The 15,493-nt window shown below is 40.3% G+C and overlaps 1 protein-coding gene across 5 annotated transcripts in view; it reads right to left on the reverse strand.

The window, feature by feature from the left end:
- Nucleotides 1–15,493, reverse strand: part of LOC120519128 (transmembrane protein 151B) — a 59,877-nt gene that overhangs the window by 32,933 nt on the left and 11,451 nt on the right. The window contains exon 2 of one of the 5 annotated variants that reach the window (XM_039742251.1): nucleotides 8,452–8,585. The exons of the other annotated variants lie outside the window; for them this stretch is intronic. Coding sequence (XP_039598185.1) covers nucleotides 8,452–8,481 — 30 coding nt within the window. The 5' untranslated portion in view covers nucleotides 8,482–8,585. The remainder of the gene's footprint in view (nucleotides 1–8,451; nucleotides 8,586–15,493) is intronic. 5 annotated transcript variants of the gene reach the window in all.

Raw genomic sequence — 15,493 nt, forward strand, 5'->3', positions numbered from 1 at the left:
ACTCCTTTCCTCTCCGCTGACCTCAAGGATTCCCTCTGCCCCCGCAGAGGGCAGCCAGCACCCAGATGTGTGCACCCAGCTTCACGTCCCATCCTATCGGAGGAACCGGCATTCACCCTCGGCTTCCTCCTGTCGCTCTGGGACGCCCAGACAGTCTGAGTCTCCTTATTGAAAAGAAAGAGCCTCCTTCCCGTCTGCTTCCCTGTAGAGCGGCGCGAGACTGCTGCCAACTCAGGGTGGAGGGCGCTAGGACCTGGGGCACTCAACAGCCCTAGTCCTGCCAGCCCCCTTGCCGTCTCTCCCCTCATCGAGCGCACAGCCCCCTGCGCTGCATCCACTGTCGGAGGACTGCCTACTTGTTGCTGATCATTACAATCACTGCCGTTTTCAGCAGACCCTCCGTCATGCTGTACGGGGACAGCTGTACTCACCTTCCCCGCCGTACACCTCCGGCTGAAGAATCCAGCGTCGCGCGGTCTGATCGCCGTCAAAAGCTCCTTCATAGACGCGACCGCCTTCATCTCCAGTACCCGCAACTCTGCCCGGAGAGCACGCAGCACCTGCGACACACACCGCTCCGCGGGCTGAAGGCACACCTCCAGCTCCAACAGAGCAGCCAGCAAAGACAGGAAGTTAACCGACGCGGAGCCTACCTGTCCGTCAGCCCCAGACGCCGGCAACTTCCTGTGGGCCTCTTTCTCCGGCCCAATCGGGTCTCCCCCCGGCACGTGATGGACATTCCTTTGTCCCGCCTCTCTCCAGTCATCGGTGGGCACGCAAGACACACCATCCAACCATGTGCCTGTTAGGGGGAGGGACTTCCAGTCCACAGCCATTTTGTCTCCCCTCCTGCGGGGGCGACATGCTTGCCGGCAGCCTTGCTGTTGCCAGCGCCTCTCGAGCTGCAGTGTCTCCTTCTCCGCAGCCCCGCAGACCGGCATGTGCCCGCCACTGACGCGGATCCAGGAAGCCCCTGTCTGAAAAACAGAAAACACGCCCGGCCCCCAAGGGCCGGCTGCCGATAGGCAGGGAACTCACCTCCCAGGTCCCGTCTAACCGAGGAAACGTCCTCGGCGTGGCCTCTCTGGACGCAATGCCGTCCCGGGCGCTTCCAGCAACGGCGCACTTATCGGAGACTGCTGCACTTGTGCCATGCACGCCGCCAGCCCGCGACAGGGGAAAACGGCTCTCCTGCGGACCCCTGGCGGTCCGTGGGGTACTTTTACCCCGCGGGGCTGTGTGCACGCAGCTCCCGCGGCACGTGGGTGGAGTCCCCTGCTGTGCCGGGCCGTCCACATCAAGATATTTTATATCAAGTCCCCGTCTTGAACCAGACAGAGCATCATGCCGGCTACGCCAGATGTGGACGCAGCCCGGACACAGACAGGCGGACATGTTGTTAATCACCACCACACGTTTATTTACACCCCCACACAGTCCTGGCCACACAATGCCTTCTCTTCGGGCTGCCTCGACTCTCCTCTCTTGCTTTGTCCTGCTTCCACCCGACTCCAGCCTCGAATGAAGGGAGACGGCCCCTTTTATTTCACCTCGGATGGGCTCCAGGTGTTTCCCGGCACTCCTCCATGGACACACCCCAGTGTGGCGGAAGTGCCGGCTGTTCTCCCAGAAGCTCTCCGGGTGTCCTTTCTCCTCTTCCCCCCAGCACTTCCTGGTGTGGCGGAAGTGCTGAGGTCCAGGGTCCCCAAGGCATTGGGGCGCCCCCGGCGATGACCACAGGTCCCTACAGGGTTGGGCTTCCAAGCCCCCTACCCGTGGCCCCCAAAGCAACCAGGATGGCGGCCCCCACGTGATCCAGGGTGGGCATAGACCCTCTTCTGGTCCCTCAAGGCGTCCTGGCCGGGTCGTTGCCCCTGGCATCCCTGACAATATATATATATATATATATATATATATTTACATACATCCATCCATCCATTATCCAACCCGCTATATCCTAACTACAGGGTCACAGGGTCTGCTGGAGCCAATCCCAGCCAACACAGGTCACAAGGCAGGAAACAAACCCGGCAGCGCCAGCCCCCCTGCTCGCTTCGCTCGCGAACCCCTTTATGTGCCAGCCACTTTTGTGTCTCTGCCACTTATGTTGTGAAGAGGGGGGCTGAATGCACCCCAAGGAGACACGGTCGTTCCTCCGAAACCCCCTCTTAAACGGTGATACAATAGGAAACAAATACAATTTTTTTAAACCTCCTCTTTGCTTGATCAGCTGCTGGCTTGCTGCTGCTGCTGTGCTGCTGCTGCCGTGCTGCATGATCTGCATCTCGCGCAGCGGTTCAAACATTTAAAAGCCTGTACAGCAGCTGTCCTACTCTTTGTCTTTTATTTCCGGCCCCGGGAATGGTTAAATCTTTTGGTACAAAGTCTCGTCTATCAGGACGTGAATTCTTGATATTTTTTAGTTTATAATTTAAAAAACGAAATAATAATCTGAAAATTTAACAACATCACATTAAAGTTCAATAAATTCTGAAAAGAATGATACCAAACATATATATGTAGGTTTTAAAATAAGCCAGATTTAAAGTGTGACAAAAAACGTGACATAAAAACATCAAGTAAAATCGTGTTGCACTTCTAGGCTTAGGATTTTATATATAAGGAGTAGATAAAGAATATAGATAATGTGACCAGGAAATTAAAAGGGCTAAACAAGGGGAGGGAAAAGATCAAAGTCAAGGACAAGCAGAGGTCAAAAAATGTAAAGCTAACAAGACCAGTAACCTAAGTAGTTTTTTTGGGCAAAGAAAAAAAGAAAATCTGAGCAGCAATCAAAATGATCAAGAATAAATCTGTAACTAAAGAAAAGTCAAGCACGCACAGCAAAGATTTGCTTTGGAAATTCTAAAACTAGAATAACCAGACGCTATGTATCTTTATATATGCTTTATATATGCGGGTCAGGCACAGGTCACTTGAGCAAAAACAATTGCTCAAGCCACAACAAAGATGGACTTTGAAATGATAAATTACCTCATCAAAATGGCAATGGCATGAGGATTGCTTCAGAAAAATAAAAATAAACAACCACAAAAAACACAATAATAAACTCAGAATAGCACATGAAACTGATTAAAAACAAAAAATAATAAGATTCACAATAGTGTCACAAATAAGCTGAAAGACGTTATGAATAACTGGCATTTTTCAAATGTTGGACAAAAGCCAGTTACTGATCTACAAAGAACTTCAAAATCAGTTCTATTTAAGGGAAATTAAGTTCCTGCGTCTGCTGCTGTAGAATTTGGTAGACATGATAAACTTTCAGCAACTATAACTGAAAGGGAGAAAAATAATTGAAGGATAGTCATCAGGATTTTTTGTTGTACTAAAACAAACTGGCATTGACCATCTATCACACACTGTAGCCTACACAAGGACTCTCCTTGTGCAAAAATCCTTAACTTCAGTCACGTTATGGATGTTGTAAACAGTGAACAGTAAAACACTAAAATGACACGAATAATCTTTCTGTTCAGTGGAAAGACATATTAGTTACATAATAAATACATACCCCTCAAAACATCAGAGGGTAAACTTGAACATTTTTGAAAAACAGCACTTAGCTTTTAATGTTGTTAACCTCTGGTAATAAACAGCTATTACAGCTCATTATCAAAATTTCTGATCCAACAGTGAAAACAGGAAAATGATTTCTTGCATGTTGTTGAGTTCTTGACTCCTCAGCTTTCTCCAGGGGCCTCAATGTATAAACAGTGCGTATGCACAAAAATGTTGCGTACGCCCGTTTCCATGCTCACATTGCAATGTAAAAACAAAACTTGGTGTAAAGCCACACACATTTTCACGTCAGGTTAATCCCTTGCGTACGCAAGTTCTCCACTTGGTTTTGCAAACTGGCGGCACCCAGTGTCAAAGCAGTGCTACTGTTCCTGTGTGGTTTCCTTTTATTTTTTAGATTCACAATCCTGACTTGGCTTTATTAAATATACTGAAATTAACCGCGTATCGTTTATTAGTTTAAGGCATCTGATTGTAATCAACCCGTAACCATATAATGGTGCACAGAATGGCCAAACTATTCCAAATACTACAGCTGCTTTAGTGTTGTCACTGTCAGTGCACCACTCAAAGTATTTAACCCACTGTATCTGAGTGTGGAACCACAGCTCTGAAGCAGCTGATAGGAAATCTCTACCACAGATTGTGTCAAGAGCAGGGAAAAATATCGGGAAAGGGTTTCTAGCACACGCTGCCTCAGCCATGCGCACAGTCTATTTCAACCTCTCCCACTCGGCAAACACTTCAGGGCCTTTCCTGTATGGATCTCGCAGTTCAGAAACAGTTTCATCCGATGCGCTATAAATGCACTCAATCAGTTAATCAAGTGCTCTCGGTAGAACTGTTTGTACTTATAAGTACAATTGCCTCACTGTAAACTTGCATTATAGTTGTAATATTGCACAACCTCAACCACTTACGCTTTCATATTGTATATTTTTCACTGTTTTTTATCCTATTATTATTATTATTATTGTTGTTGTTGTTATTTTACCATTTTATAGGAAAATACGTTTATGGAGGATTTGCATATTGAATCTCATTGTACCATACAATAACAATAAAGGAATTGAATTCAGTTGAGAGCGTGTATTTACAGATGATGATGACTGGCTTCTAAGTCAATTTAGATTTCCAGGCGCTACCTTCGTGGAGCTCTTGATATCATTTTAAAGATGAAATGCATTAAAGTACATATATTTTATTATACAGTGTCACACACGCATGGTTAGGAGACAACTAAAGGGCTTGAATAGATATAATTCCACGCCGGGCCAGGGGGTGGCGAAGTGTACTAATTCTCTCTCTCAATACCTTGCAGACGATTCTCGGGAAATCCTGCCTGTTTCTGGGGCAGCCAACGACATCACTTCTGGTTCCAGACCTGATGACATCACTTCCTTTACTGGCCTTTAAAGCCGCCATCTTGCTTCCAGTTGTGGGATATGGCCGGCCGTTCATCCCGGCTAATACCCCCAGGCCACCAGATGGAGCCCTCCCTGCAACATGGAGGTGCCCTGAATTCCAGCAGGGCCACATGGACATTGGAGTTTTACTGCACAGCCCTGCTGGATACCATGGGGACCGCAAGGGGACGCTGCAGGGAGACCCAGGGATTGCTATGTGCACTATAACCCGGAAGTATGTCCTAATCACAGGGACAGAAGAAATGACGTACTTCCGGGATGAAGAAAAGGAGTTTTCACCTGACCTGGAAGTTTTAAGAATCACATGGACTGAGGGACAGAAACACTTCCGGGTCAGTAAGTATAAAAGGACTGTGGGAAATCCCAGGAGCTGAGCTGAGTCGGGAGGAAGGGTGGCATATATGAGTATTGTGGAGTGTAGGGTGCTTGGTACACATTATTATAATAATAAAGTCGATTCTTGGACTTTTATCTGGTGTCTGGCGTCTGATCCGAGGGTTCAAGGGTGCGATAGCACCCCCTATCTGTCACACAGTATATCAGTTCTGTTTTGGACTCAGTTGTGTGAACATGTCTGTTCATGCTAATCATTTTTGCAGCCAGGAAACATTATATGGGTAGCTGTCCCAAACCTTCACAATGTCATTTTGGCGTTCTTGTGACAACAGATACATTTTAAACTTAATATAAATAATATATATTGTTAATGATTGAATATGCAAGTACTCAGTGGTGCAGCGTCAGTGATGAGCTGGCGCCCAGTTCAGGGACTGTTTGGAGATTGGTTATTTGGGGAAAGGAAAAGAAGGACAGGAACTGGGGGTTAGTACATTTGAAAGAGACAGCACTGCTGCAATCAATTATTTTATTGAGGGGCGCCAGCTCGTTGCTACCTCTGCGCTAACGTGCTTCAATGTTTTATACATTGTGGCCAACCAGGCTGGCACCGCCAGCTGAACCCGACACAGACAAGCACGGGACACAAGTTCAAGGCACACAAGGTTTATTTTTTCATTTTCCCTTATGGGAAACGTCTTCCCCGTTCTCCGCAAGTATAACACAGTTCATGCACAAGCACAGCACAATACCACAAGCCTCTTTTTTCACTCTTTCCTTCTCCTCCTTCACTCCTCAGGTCAAGCTTCATCGCTCCTTCTCCTCCTGACTCTAGCTGCCCGAGCTGCCTGCTGGCTCCTTTTATAACACACCTGGAAGTGCTCCAGGTGCTTGATTACTTGTTTCCGGCAGCACTTCCAGGTGTGGTGGAAGAAATGCCCATAAGGGCTCAACAGCTCCTGCTGCAGAACCCCCTGGCAGCGCCTGTGGATCCCAACAGGGCTGCATCACACCCCAACTCCCATGAAGCCCTGCGGGAGTCTGAGGCACCGCTGCAACCCAGGGGGTTGCCATCTAGCGTCCCGGGGGAGGTAACACTCTGGCCACGGTTGCTCCCCCGGTCCTCCCAGCGTGGAGACATCCCAGCTGGGCAAGAGCCCCGGCCACACGCTACAAAATGCTTTAATTTCTATCATCATGAAAATTATATCAAGTATACATCTCAGTATTTAAATTGTTCAGAGAGCTGTAACATCATGATGTAATGTATTCTATGTCCTGTCGGCGTAAGAGAAAGCCCATTTAAGAAGCATATACTGATTCACATATGTAAGAATACACAGAATACGAAGCATTTAACATGCTACTTTAGTTATGATGGGATTTGAGAAACTATTAAATGATTTTAAAATGAAGTTTATGACATTCTACTTTATTGACAAAATACAGTACGTGATTAAAGTGGAAATTTCAACCTTTTTTTACACTGTACAGTAATCCCTCCTCGATAGATGAAAATCTGCGAAGTACAAACCATATGTTTTTATAGTTATCTTTATATATTTTAAGCCCTTATAAACTCTCCCACACTGTTAACATTATTAGAGCCCTCTAGACATGAAATAACACCCTTTAGTCAAAAGTTTAAACTGTGCTCCATGACAAGACAGAGATGACAGTTCTTTCTCACAATTAAAAGAATGCAAATATATCTTCTTCTCTTTAGAAGCAGAGAATTTCAGAGAGAGAGAGCGCTCGCAAAGAAAAGCAAACAATCAAAAAATCAATACGTGTGCTTTTAAGTTTGCTGCAGAATTTTTTAGAGGAGCGTCAGTATCTTCTAAGCAAACAGCCTCTGTGCAAACAGCCCCTCTGCTCACATCTCCTCCGTCAGGCGCAGAGAAGATCTGTATACATCTGGATTTTTTTGTGTGTACGCACATTTCCGCTTTTGCCCGTATGCCATGTTTTAATGTAAATTCTATGCACAGCGTTATGCATGAGGCCCCAGGTGACTTGATTCTGGATGAAAGGCTAGAATGGCTTAAAGAATTCAGGACTGCACTTAGATGTCTTTGGCAAACCAATAGCAGGGTGTATTAGCTAGCATTTTTTATCATATTATTAAAACATTGATTACAATAAATTATTCCAATAAATCATGCTATTGCTTTAAAAACCTATTCTGGTACCTACTTCTCCTTCTGTAATTAGAAAACTCCAAGAAGTTTACATAATTTGTCTGAATTTGAGTTTTATATGCTTTAATTTTTACACATGAAAAGGACCTTGTCTTAAAATTCATTCTCTTACAGCATCCGACATTAAGTCACATCCTTTTTACAGTACAGGCAAGCTAAATTTACTATATATTAAAGGAGGACAAATGTTGCCAAAGCCATTTAAAGCACACATCACTGTAACATACTTATATATCAGAAACATTACTTATTAAAGAAAAAAGTAATAAATTATGTGTGTTTAAGTGAATTACGTAATACTTTGAGGTTGGTAGATAGGGTTTTGGGGATACAAAGCTTGACAAATATTCACATATTCACATCTAAATTACCAGCCCCTACCGAATACTAAAGTTGCTTATCCCAGATTTTGGTGTTTGTCTCCTTTTGCAATGAACTTTAGGTACTGATTTGGCCACGAACTGACTCCATATCAACTCCGATGGGCACATTCAGGCACCTACCAGTATGAGCTTCAAAATGGCCAATTTTAAACGGTCCCTTGAAGCAGACTGCTACTCAATCAGAAAAAGGTATTACCTTTTTTTAGTCTATGTTCAGCACTTTGGTCTGCGGCTGTTGTAGGTAAAGTGCTTTATAAATAAATTTGACTTGACTTGACTTCTTTGAAAAACTCATGTAGAGTTTTTCAAGCATTTGTTGCATCTAGCAATGCTTCTCTAAAGTCATAGCAATCTTTTTTATATGAATTGGACACTGTTTGCATTTGTATTTCACAAAACTAACAACTAAACACACTATCTTGATTTACTGTAATGATATCTGATTAGAGTACCAAAGCAGCATTTTGTTCAATGCTTCATTAGAACTATCCTGCTCACATGCTTCCTTCAAGTGACAAAGCATGAACTGTAAATATTTGCTGTTTTTGTTACTGTATTTACCTGAGCATAAAGTATAGTTTTCCTTTTCATCTGTCAGTTGGTGTAGGGTGATCATATCCATCATGGTGAAACCCAGTCTTCCAGTTAGCAAGGTGTCAGACTAAAGAAGAATAAAGCTTGTTCTATACATCAGTCTATATGTATAAAGAAAAAGGAAATTCTTTCTTAAAAGACAGATGTCGTTAGTTTAACTAATAACAACTAAAGTTATTCAGAAATAAAATCAGGCTATTCATTAAAGTGATGTGAAGATGCTACATTGTGTTCCAAAAATTCACACAGTGTTGCATAGCCAAATCCAAAATCAACCAGTCGTAATATTCAACTCAAATTTGAATATATTTAGAATTCAGCAATGAATATGGCAATCTACATTTTATATCTCTGTGTATTTTTTATTCCAGTCTGATACAAGTTTGTTCACTTTGAAGTCCTTTTTAGCAATGTTTTTGCTTTTGCATAAAGCAACATTCATTTATGTTTTTCACACAATAGCACACACTTTTTTGAGTTTCATTCAACCAAGCTAGACAGAAAACCATTCAGAGCACATACATCACAGTAGAAAAGAAAAATGTTCACTCCACAAAATCAAGCAGTTTCTAGAGATCCTCTATAGATGTATTTTTATTGAAAGAAAAAATATCTTATTATAAAAAATATTGTTTCATAAACAAGTGGAGCAAAATATCTTTTAGAATATCATCAAAAATGTACACACCAGTTCAATATAGTGCATGCATATAGTCACTTGCTGGCCCAATTTTGAATTGGCAATTAACACACAGGCACAGTAACAACACTGAAAACCCCAACATGGACAACGATCAGACATGAAACTTGAACCCAAAACTCTAGGCTAGCTACCCACTGTACAACAATGCCACTTTACCTAACAGTAGCGTTTACATTATTTAATATGTTGCTCACCCATATTTTTTCAGTTGATTATCTTTTTATAAGGGCCTTTTCTAAAATGGATAAAATACTTAAGTTGAGCAGTATAGTTGGCTAATAAGTAAAATACATGCAAGTGCCCATAAGAACAAAATGAAAGCTCAGTTGATATTTATTCACTTGGTAGTGGTGCTTTTGTATCAGTGACATCATCACAAAATAAAATGTATTATTACATTATTATTATGAGACATCTCTTGAATACTATATAGTAAATTAGAAAAATAATGTACAAACCCAATGTACAGATTTATTGCATTGTGCTTTTAACGGACCACATCTTTCCCTCTTTTACAATAATATGAAAGTCATTTTCATGTTTAAAGTTTATTAAAATTGTGTAATCTTTTACAATGGCTAAGGGCTTTGTTTCTCTCCTTGATGTATTACTTCGAACTTGTAAAGTTTAACATTTTTTTTCTAAAAATATGCCAGAATGGATTGGTCACATTAACACAGTGGTTTATGCTGCTGTCTCTAGGCTCTAAAGACTGGGAGTTCAATGTCCACCTTTATAAATATCTATGTGAAGTTTCCACTTTCCCCTTTGAGTCAGTTTTCTATTGATACTCCCACCTCCACAAACATTCTAACGGCATGTTAAGTGAATTAGTGACTCTGAACTAGTCCTGTATGAGTGAGCGCAGATGTGTACATGAGTGTGCTCGCTAACTGTGTTTGTTCCTGCATTGGGTGCTATTCTACAAAGACAGACTTAATTTCAATATTATTTCTATTTTATTTTTCAATGCACAACTTTACATGTGTCAAAAATACAAAAAAATATAACCAAAGTTACAAACAGACCACTAAACATTGTTCAATGGGTGATCAATCCAATTGCTCAGTGTACTTAGTGTAATAAATAACAAATGTGTCCTGTGTCATATGACAATGGGGAAGACCTTGAACTTTTAAAATTCCAAAAAATAATGTGAAATAGATTCCAGAAATAGAAAGTTGACTTTTATGACATTTTTCGCTATATTAGAAGGTGTTGAAGAGGCTCTAAAGTAAAAACACACGCAACAATAGAACGATTGATGTGTCTGTAGTTGAATGAAGTCCGTGATTAACACTCTAAAAGACATTCAGTATTTTGATTACACAAAGTCTAGCAACTTCACAAACAATCACCGTTTCACGTTTTCCACTGTTTTTTCCAGTGATAGACTTCATTTACATAATCTTAGCTAGTCAGAGGCAGTCAGCAGGGCACTCCCTTGAAGACAATCGCCTAATATGACATACCTATCAACTGAGACCAACTAGTCTGCGACTAGCTAGGATAAAATCAAACAGGTTTGATTTTCTCATTAGCCAGAGGGGTAGGCTGTGCATGCAAGAGAGCTAACAACCAATGAATCAATGAATGCTCACTTGGAATGCATAGAATGTAGCGACAAGAATAAGGAAGATGCATGTTTTGAACCTCACAACAGGAAAAGAAGATAGTCTGTCTGATGCCACATGTTTTACATTCCATAACAGAATAGAAAAAAGAATTAAGGGGATAGATTAGGGTCCCTTCCACAGTTCGATTCATTTTTGATTCTTTTGTTTATATTATGATTGTTGTTTCTATGCATTCACTGTTATATTTTGTGTGTCTTGTGGGTTGTTCCCCAAGAGAAGAGGTCACCTGTACATCACAGTAAGGGATTGCCATCAGCTCTGTAAATTTCTTGTAATTCATTAGATGAACTAGTTGTGTGCTGAGCTTCTCTAGTGTTTTTCATGTGCTTTTGTGGTATTTTGAAATTTTTTTGACCGTTTGTTCTGTTTTTGAGATCACCTTGTGTATAGTTTATTGGGATTTGTTTGCCTCTGGATTGTTTTAGCCCTTTCTTGCAACTCCTTTTGTGCTTTTCAGTGCTTCCTTTTTAAACAAATCCTTTTTAAAAATATATTTTTTTATTTATTAAGTTTCTAATCTTGCCCTTCTCCCCTAGTAGGGGTTTGACAGCCCCTACTTTTGTGGACATTTTTATGATATTTTGGGACTATTGTGCTTAGGAACCTTCTAGCTGATAAGGTGAGTGAATGTCTGAAGTGAGTTAATTTATTTGCTGTCTCTGTTTTACATGTTTGGATTGTAAAGCACTAATTTAGGCTTGTTATTAATCCATTTTGTGATTCCACAGTTATCAGTCCGAGTTTTGTACTGGATGCACAGGTCCAAAGCAGTTTAAAGTAAGATGTAATCAGAAGATGGCTCATACTTGGTTGTAATGGAAATTATATAAACAAAGGTCAGGATGTGAGACAAAATCAGAGGCTGAGAAATGTCACAAGAGAGTTAATAACCAGAATATTTAACACTGCCTAAGCCCAAACGCAAGGTGTAAATCAAAGAATTTGTAACCAGAGATTGCTTAAAAATAATAACTTTTTTTTGTTTTTTGTTTTGATTTATCCACAAACATGGACAGTTACAAATCAGATTATGATGACCTCGATAATTTCACGGTACGGACATCAAATTCCACATTCTCCCGATCATCATACAATACAATACAGTTTATTTTTGTATAGCCCAAAATCACACAGGAATGTCAACCAACAGCCTAGAACCCTAAATTGCAAACAGGAAACAATGGCAGCACTCATAATAAAAACAAAATGATGCAGAGGGAAGACATATTTCAAAAGTAATACAGTATCTTCAAAAATGTTCAAAATTAATCTGGCCATTTAATTATCTGACTTCTAAAACCCTCAGTATAATATTTCCATTATATTTAGAGGCTAAAGAAAAGGCTGAAAAATATAAAACAAAATTCAGATCATGACAGTTGTAATGTGTTGCTAGGCAGGAAAGGACAGCAGGTGACGGTGACTGGCAGTGGTAATACACTTTGTCATAAAACTGCAGTACAAAGAGAGTGTTGTACCCTGTGAATCCTTGAAGAACAATAGCTAAGGACACTGGTACAGAACATAAAGAAATGAAACATATTAAGAAATGTAAAATGTTCCTCCAACATGCTACTGTACAGATGATCCAGCTGGTGCCAAGAATGCCTAACCCTTGTCAGAATAGGAGGAAGAAATGACAGATGACAGAAGGATCAAATACATTCTGGCCGGTACAGAAAAACATATGGCACCAAGTTAGAAGTGAGAACATGCTGTCCCTTTAAGGAGTAAGTTCAAGAGGACAAAAAAGTGTCATAATTTGGACTTGTTTTTATTTTTAATTTTGTTTATAATTTTTACAACCTTTTTCCTGCCCTATAAAAATAATGGGTATATCATTTGGGGGTTGTAGTGGTCAAGGATTTTAAAGGTCTGGTCTGTTTTTTAATTTAGGACATTTTTGAAGATGTTAATTTTGAAATACGTCTTCCCAAGGTGCCATAATTGCTTGCTGTTTAAATACAGGGCTGCCAAGCATTGTTAGGGAAGATGTCTGGGAGTGTGTGACACATTGCATATGTAATTACCCTGATGGTATAAATGTTAGCTTTATAAACCCCTTTACTATGTGAGTTTGTGACTAATTCAGTACTTGAAACTCTAGTGTGATTGTTTTAAAGATCTCTCTGGCTACATATTGTTTTCCGTTATTTGATTTTGATTTATGCCTTGCGTTTTGGCTTAGGCTATGTGTAATATTCTGGTATTTGATTTTTTTCACTTCAACTCTCAACTTACTATTTTGTTTCATGTTCTGCCTGGCTCTGACCTTGGCTTGCTATTACTATCAGGTTACATCTCCTGATCCCATTCTACTTAAAACTGCTACCACTTGGGCAGTCATTACAGCAGGTAATTATTTGTTTCAGTCCAACCAGTTAGATGGCAACACCAAATCCTGGAGCAGAAGGAAAGGTATCATGATGCTCTTTTAAATAAGCAGCCAAGAGACTGACAATTAAATCTGAACCTTTAGGGTCACCAGAAGCCATAAGAGGTCACTGCAGAATTCTGGCCCAAAGACATAGGCCAATTACTCACTGGACATAAGAAGGGAGTATTCTGTGGTACCTTGAGGTGAGGGATTGGTACTGTAGATACAATGAAAATACTGATAAATGAGGACATTAAATTCTAAATCAAGGTTCCAAGTGTGGCTACAGAACAAACTGCTTAGTCACACTGCTGTCCCATTTTAGTGTTAGTTCAACAACGGTTTTAAAGATTACAACCTGGGCATTAGTGTTCTTTTAAAAACAACCACAACTTGGCATAGAGAATGTACTTCCGAATTTACTGCTTATGAAATTTGTATTTTTAAGTTCTTTTGAATACAATATACTGAAAATAAAAAAAATGCGCCTTTGAACTTGCTTATCACACAGAACCAAGATTCTCCCATTTACATCACATCTGCCCCAGGGTCCTTAAAAGGCTAGTTTGGAATTGATTAGATTTTGATAGAAATAAATGGATTTTTTGAAGGATGTGTGCTTAAGCAAATACAGATTCTTTGCCTGCAAATGCTTAACTGACCTTCTGACCAGCACATGTTCAATGAAGCAAAGCATCTCTAAGAGAGTGATAAAGGCTAAACGTGTTAGGCATGTTAAGAAGCTTGAAAAGAGAAACAAGGGGAGGGAAACACAGGAGGGGAAATTGAAGATGGGAGCGCAAGATCTGGGCTGATGGGGCAGAAGCATGAAAAAAAACAGGAAAATCAATAAGATGGAATATCTCTCTGCATGTATGGAATAAATGCACCCACAAATTCACTCCCACCACAACACTGAAAACAAGAAAAAGCAATGGAGAACATCATAAAGCTGATCATTGACAACCTAGTTCAGAAGACTGGAGCAACATTACATATTCTCAGGACAGAAACATACTTAAAAACAAGCTGGGATACTGTAAGTAAGATGTGTACCCATACAGCTATATATTTTTGGATAAAGCATCACACGATGAAAAAGAATGCTTTTGTGTGGTTTTTTTTTCAGCTTAATACAAAAATAGTAAAGCTCTTTAAAAGCATTATTTAAAACAGATACAATTATTACAATCATTTCAACTGTTTCATCCTCACATTAGGTTTTATTATTATCTTACAGTGTGTTTGGGAGATAAATTTGACAGAAATGCATAAAATGATCTTTAATAATGCCATAATGTTTCAGACATAGATTGATTCTTAAGGTGGTCCCTGGAACATGAAAGCCACCAGCTGTAGTTCTTGGTTCATACAGAACCACTCCTTTATCAGTTTGTCATTCTTTCGCAGTCTTGTGTTTACCAACACACACATTAATCTTTGCTTCATATGGCAATGCAGTAATATCAAGCTTTTGGATTGTAATGGCTTAGTAAAGTCTTCATTAAAGTAAATATAATTACTATAATTGTGCCATTCTCCACCTTTCTTTATTAGTTTTGGTATGCAAGTTTCAGTGACAAGTGATTTAGCCCACACAATGACTGTTTTCAAACTACCAGCTGCTAATTTTATTTTTGTTTGATTCAGGGAATGTTTGCACTAACTGATATCAACAGCACATGTCCCATTGTTTACTGATATCAATCCATAACACAAAGAAGTAAAACCTGCATAAACAGAAAGTGAGCACCAGCATAGCGACATTACCATACTAATGGATCTAAATAAGGACAGATGAGCTTAAAAAAAGAAAAACAAATGTGTCAGATTAATACAGTCAAACAACACATACAGAATAGAACTGAAATGTGTGAATAACAGAGGTTTGTAATCAACTTTTCAAATGTAATTGGTTAATATGCAATAATGAGATATTCTCTGAAAATCTTATCATGAAATAGCAGGTATGAAAAATAGCAAAACTAATGGATGGAATAATGAAGAAAGCTTCATGGATCCAAAACATAAGCTATGTTAAATCCACTTTGCCTCCTGTCATTTTTATTTTGATAATTTATGTAAGGAAAATAAGTTTATATGTATGTTAACCTTCTTAAAGAAAAACAATACATATTAAAACTATAATACATTAACATTACAAGTGTCACGCACGGCGAGTAGGAGGATGTTGTATGGACCAAGCGAAGGTAATTCCAGGCCAGGCCAGGGGGTAGCGGGATGAATTAAACCTCCTCCTGTTGTCTCTGCAGAAGGTGAAAATCTGTCTGA

The sequence above is a fragment of the Polypterus senegalus genome, chromosome 18 (genome assembly GCF_016835505.1).
Source record: "Polypterus senegalus isolate Bchr_013 chromosome 18, ASM1683550v1, whole genome shotgun sequence".
NCBI classification, from domain to species: Eukaryota; Metazoa; Chordata; class Cladistia; order Polypteriformes; family Polypteridae; genus Polypterus; species Polypterus senegalus.